The sequence below is a fragment of the Humulus lupulus genome, chromosome 4, assembly GCF_963169125.1.
Source record: "Humulus lupulus chromosome 4, drHumLupu1.1, whole genome shotgun sequence".
Taxonomy (NCBI): Eukaryota; Viridiplantae; Streptophyta; class Magnoliopsida; order Rosales; family Cannabaceae; genus Humulus; species Humulus lupulus.
This window is the reverse complement of record NC_084796.1, coordinates 8,760,342-8,766,546: the sequence shown is the minus strand read 5'-3', so window position 1 is coordinate 8,766,546 and position 6,205 is coordinate 8,760,342. Positions and strand designations below refer to the sequence as shown.

Here is a 6,205-nt window from a genome sequence, read left to right as displayed (position 1 = left end):
TAAAAACACAAGTACAATATACATGGGCTTTTTTTATCTTTTAATTTTACCTTAAGAAGTTCAATTTGATATTAAATTTACTACACAAAACAATAAGCTAACGCCATTAATCATCACATAGTTTAAATAAATAATCAAAATTTCTTAATTTCTTCTAATAAATAAACTTGAGCAATATGTTATCTTTATTTAAGGAAAAAAACGAAAATAGAGTTACAAACTAACAAAGTATACAAAAAGCTTTTAAATCTTACTGAACGGTAATGTTTTGTAAATTTTAATTGGTCGATTAGATTATTCAATTTTTTGAGGTTTCAAATTTCAAAACTACTAATCAAATCAACCAACCCCAAATCGACCAAAACAACTTGGGAAAACAGAGATATGATTTGGTTTGATTTGGAACTGTCCGTTCCATGCTTTTGTCGGCTTTTTTCTGAAAAAGCCTAACTGAAATTTCTTAATGCTTCTGGAGTGCCTTCAAACTGATTACAACCAAGATCAAAGTATCAGAATTTAGCATTGCATAAGGCAGAAAAAAGGAAAATTGGCCCAATGCCAGTCAACTTCATTCGCTCAAAATTCAGCTCCAAATATAGTATATAGGCAAAAGTGTACAAGGGTATACCAAAATTATTTATAATCAAGGAGCCCACAATACTGAGAGCTCAAAACTACAAGAATATTTTATGAATAATTAATCTGTTGTCCTCGTACACGTATAGAACATAAAAGAGAATCAATGGTCAGCATTGGCATACTTGTAAGAGTAACATCATGAAAGCACAGGGATTGCCATCAATGGCTATTCAAAAAATAATTATAATCAAGCAGCCGCTACCTGGTCTGCCACTTGTGGCTGATGGGATTCTGACTGCAAATGTTGCTGTCCAGACGTTCTATAAGAGTCTGATTGCTGAGCATATGGTCCTGCCATTTGTGAGTGTCCTGATGGAGGGTGTGATGGTGCTCCTGAAGACCATCCATCCATTTGAGAAGCCTGTGACATTTGATGATAATATGGTACTGCTGGTTGTGGAGGCCCTGGTGGATGATGTTGCTGGTATCCAGCCATTTGAGAGGTTCCTGATGGATGATGGTGGGATCCTCCCACTTGCGAAGACATAGAAGGAGGGTACTGAGATCCTCCATTATGAGCAGGTTCTGCCATTTGGGGAGTTGTTACTGGCGGGTGTTGGGGTCGTCCCATTTCAGGGGCTCCAGATAATGGGTGATACTGTGCTCCCATCTGAGAAGACTGCGGATGTGGGTAATATGGCCTTGTCATTTGAGACCCTAATGGAAGGTTTTGGGGACTCATTTGAGAGGATGCTGAATAAGTGTTTTGCGGTGGTGCTGTCATTTGAGGCGCTCCTGATGCCATTTGGGGAGTTGTTACTGGAGGGTACTGAGATCCTCCATTATGAGGAGGTTCTGCCATTTGGGGAGTTGTTACTGGCGGGTGTTGGGGTCGTCCCATTTCAGGGGCTCCAGATAATGGATGATACTGTGCTCCCATCTGAGAAGACTGCGAATGTGGGTAATATGGCCTTGTCATTTGAGCCCCTAATGGAAGGTTTTGGGGACTCATTTGAGAGGATGCTGAATAAGTGTTTTGCGGTGGTGCTGTCATTTGAGGCGTTCCTGATGCCATTTGGTACGGCCCAACCATCTGCGCAGGCCTTGATGGTGGTGGCTGTTGAAATCCAGTCCTTGGAGGATATCCTGCATTCTCAGGTGCAGACATTTGTCCAGGTCCTCTAATTTGAGCTCTGCCAAATGACTGCTGTCGAGGTCCTGCCATTCGAGAGGGTGGTGTGTGTCCCCATCGATTCATGCTTAGCACTCCTTCAATCTCCTCAGCACGACCAGCTTTGCCAAAAGCCTCATTTACAAATTGTTGCAGAGTAGGATTAACCCCAAGGCCGTATCTTATCATCTCTTCAAGCAAATCACGGCTCGGATCAAATGATTCTTCATTACAAAGCCCCTTAATCACAACCTCATAACAACTGACATCCGGTTTAGGATCTTTCTCTCCCATTTTCTTTAAAATCTGCGCACAGTCTACTGCTTTACCATTTTTAATAAATTCATCAAACACCCTATTACCAAAACTGGCAACAACCCTCAAGCCAGCCTCAACCATTTTACTCAATGTTTTCAAAGCATCATCTATCCGCTCTTCTTTCAGATACGCATCAATAAGAGTCTTGTAAGTATTCGCATCAGGAGACAACGACTTCGAACACAATTCCGCAAACAAAGTCTCGGCATCCGATAACATCCCAATTTCACAATATCTAGTAATGATATTATTATATCCAGCAACATCCATAGCAAAAGGTTTGGAATTTACCTTAGTTCCCACCTTCCTGAAAGTTGCAATGGCCTCTTCAATCTTCTCATGCTTGAAACACTCATTGACCATTATGTTAAACGTTTCTGAATTGACAGCCTGAAAGTTGGGAGGCGTGTGATTATCCAACATCTGATCGAACAAAGTCAAGGCCTCAACCTTCTTCCCATGCTTCAGCAGCACCTCCAACAGAACATTGCAAGTAGCTGGAATCATCTTGAACTGCCTATCGAGCAAAGACTTGTAGGACTCCATAGCCTCCTTCTCTCTCCCACTGTTGAAAAACCACTCCATAAACGTCGCATTTACAACCCCATCATAAACCAAACACCTTTCCTTAAGCTCGTCAAAAAGCTCATTTGCCTTCTCCAAATTATCCAAATTGAGAAACCCAGAAATCAAATTGTTAAAAACCAACGAATCCGCGCCGTGACCTTTGTTCAACATTTCCCTCAAGAGATCCACGGCATCCCCAATACGACCAGCATCGACCAACCCTTTCGTCAAGTGCCGGAAGGTTACCGGAGAAGGGCTGAAGGGCGCATTGGCAATTATATGGCGATAGATCTCGAGACCAACATCGACTCGGCCCTCGTCGCAGTGGGTGTTAATCAGATTATTGTAAGAGACAATGTTCGGGACTATGTTGGATTGGTTGAAGAAGAACTGGAAGAGGGAAACGGCATCGCTGTAGCGCTTGCCGCGGTACATGGCGGCGATAATGGCGTTGCAGGTGAAGACTGTGGGACGAGTGTTGGAGAAGACAGAGTGACGAGCTACAGCAGAAGCTGCGTCTAGGTCTCCGGCACGAATTAGGGACTGAACTCGGTTGTGAAGGTTAAGGCGCGGGCCAACCAGTGCCGAGGTGGAGTCAGGAAGACGAGGGGCATTAGGATCCCGGGGAGCAGGGGGGTGGGGATCGCGGCGGAGGGCGTGGAGTGGCGGCTCGATGCGCAGGCGGCGCTTCCGGCGGCGGCGCTCTGCAGCGGCTTCCTCTGCTGAGGAGAAGGCGAAGGAGCGGCGGGTAAAGAAGTGAGGGCTGGGAGATGTGAGGATAGTTTCAGGAGTAGCGCGTGGGTTGTGGAGGAGAGCTGAGAGGGATGGGGCTGAGGTTTGTGCGGCGGAGGAGGGGCGGCGAAGTGAACGGAGGAGAAGCCGGTAGAGAGACATGGCTCTGCTAATGAGAGTTTAAGAAAAACCCTGATAAACCCTAACTCAAATAAGAGACAAGGGAAATTTGCATTTATAACTAAAAAAATAAAATCCAGCAAAATAATAATAATAATAATAAAAATACTTTTTTAAAGAAAAAAATAATAAATAAATGTTAGTCGGTTCCTCTTTTTCAGATATCTAGTCCTAATTCAAGAAAAACTAAATTAATAAACTATTTTTATTTGGATAAATAATAAAATAAAGTTATACAATTATTAAAAAAAATTGTAATAAATTAATAAACTATTTTTATATGGATAAATAATAAAATAAAGTTATATAATTATTAAAAAAAATTGTATGATCAAGTAATCAATTACTATAAAATATAGAGGTTTTTCCCATAATTTTTTATAATAATTAAAAAATATATATTTTTAAATATATTTTAGAAGATTATGTGAAATGTATATATAGTATTTGGCACTATACTCCTACTCATTTTCCAATTAAAGTTTTGGAGTTAAACTGCTCTAATGATTAGTACTACTCATTTGATTAATGTTTCTCTTTAAGCATTTAACTTGTGAGGAAACTGTACTTATGTATAATTGAAATTTAGATGAATCCAATTATGAAAAATATAAGCATCACTACAATTTTTTTTAGGTTGATTAGCGTATGGTGTCAAATTGTTTTTTATTTTTTATTTTTGTTTATGTCTATTTGCCACACGTTCAAAAATAGTATAATAAAAGTGAAAGACGTGTTTTAAAATAATATTAATGATTTTAAAAAAAAAAAATTGAACAGTGCTCTTCCTTTCCAGTCCATCTCCCTCCCACTTTCTCTCTGTTTTCTTTTATGGACTGAAATACACACAAAATTTTGGTGGAAGGGTCCTATCTTGCCCCCAAAGAATAAAAATCATGTATAAATCTCTCCTCATCCCCTCCTCTTTCTCTGTCTATGTCTCTCTTTCTCTAAAAAAATGTCTTCGAGAACAATTAAGCTTAATACTAGCTGGTACTTTTGTAATATATGAATTATTTAAAAATAGAAAAGTGTTATTTGTGTGTTAAAATAGAAAGAGTCTCACACGGATTTGCAACACTTTCTTAAGGGTGTATATTTAGTGGGAACTCTACCCTTGGGGATGTGTAACGCCCCAACTCCTGGGACCGTTACGGTGTGCCTTGTAAACAGTGCTAAACTCGCTAACCGAGTCATTTGGCCAAAATCGTGAACTAAGTATGATTAGCGGTTTAGGGATTAAAAACTTTGGTTAGGATGTAATGTTTCACTAGAACGTCATATATATATACATTGGGATCCCGAAAATAAAGTTTCAGAGTTTATTACAAAAAATATTTACAATAGGCCGTTCTAAGCGGCAAAACAGGGTTCAACCCTAGTTCCACTTTAAACCTCGGCCGTGGCGGACGAGCAGCTGCATATGTACACGTCATCACCTAAGGTCTCCAACTCAAGGATGGTCCAGCTTCCTCTTGCCTTTACCTGCACCACATAGCACCCGTGAGCCGAAGCCCTGCAAGAAAACACAATATAACATGATATAATATCAACAATAACCATAATAGCCACTCGGAACCAACGGTCCATACAGATAGGTGACAATAGCCAAAAGCCACAATAGTGAGCATCGTTCCCTCTAGCCATGTGACGATAGGGTCACCAGGGCTTAACTGATAAGTGATTCTTTCTTGAGTTTGATTAGGACAGGTGCAAGGTGATTAATCACCAACATAACCTTCCTCGCGACTCTAGAGTCGAAACTATGGACAACGTACCTTAGCCATGTGACAAACGGTCACTGGGGTCATATACCTTGGCTATAAACATCTGGTCATAGACCAGGCAAGCGCTTATAAGTTCTTCGACCTTAGGGTCGGTCTGGCATTAATGCCATAGAGCCATTCAATGCGTGATTCTCGACTTTAGAGTCGGTCCCTGACTAGTCAGTGTCTTTCACTAGTAAGACATGCCACCAATCACATATCACATGTTCCATATCCATAAACGAGGCATTTAGCATGCTTACTAAACAGGTATTAGTGCTATTAGGGCCATGCATAAACACAGAGACTCAAGCTCTGAACGATATCATACTCAGTATATAAAGCATGTCCCAATCACATGCTTCTCATGCATCATATGCAATATATCCAGCAATCCAACATGCACCAATAACAGCCATGCATGTCACGTTTAATAGTCAACCAACATGCATCAAGAATAGCCATGCATGTCATACATAATAATCAACCGACATGCATCAATAATAACCACGCATGTCATACTCAATAATCAACCAACATGCGTCATAATAGCCATGCATGTCATACATAATAATCAACCGGCATACACCAATAATAGCCATGCATGTCTCATATACACAGGGTGCAATTTTCTTACCTCAAAGTCGAGCTAGAACGATTAAAAGAACGACCCTTGAGAACAATCAACTTTTAGTCCTTTAGCGGTCACCTAGTCATAACCAAATATAAGGTATCATCAATAAAAATGATCAACATAAGTTCCCAAGTCAATATCTAGCCTCCGGAACATCAATCCCCACTTAACCAGGTACTAGGTTTAACCCCGAGGCATATGGCTTGAATCCCCAAGCTAAAAACATGTTTTTGGTCAAAATGGCCTTAAGGGCCGCGG

The 6,205-nt window shown here is 40.6% G+C and overlaps 1 protein-coding gene across 1 annotated transcript; it reads right to left on the bottom strand.

The window, feature by feature from the left end:
• Positions 1 to 539: 539 nt before the first annotated feature.
• On the bottom strand, positions 540 to 3,575 carry LOC133829891 (pentatricopeptide repeat-containing protein At1g10270-like). Its single transcript, XM_062259721.1, has one exon. It carries the CDS (start codon positions 3,527 to 3,529, stop codon positions 827 to 829), a length of 2,703 nt encoding a protein of 900 aa, XP_062115705.1. The 5' UTR covers positions 3,530 to 3,575; the 3' UTR covers positions 540 to 826.
• Positions 3,576 to 6,205: the final 2,630 nt, after the last annotated feature.

Bases quoted from the DNA above. Each gene is read 5' to 3' on its own strand.
- LOC133829891 (XM_062259721.1), bottom strand. From the start codon at position 3,529: ATGTCTCTCTACCGGCTTCTCCTCCGTTCACTTCGCCGCCCCTCCTCC.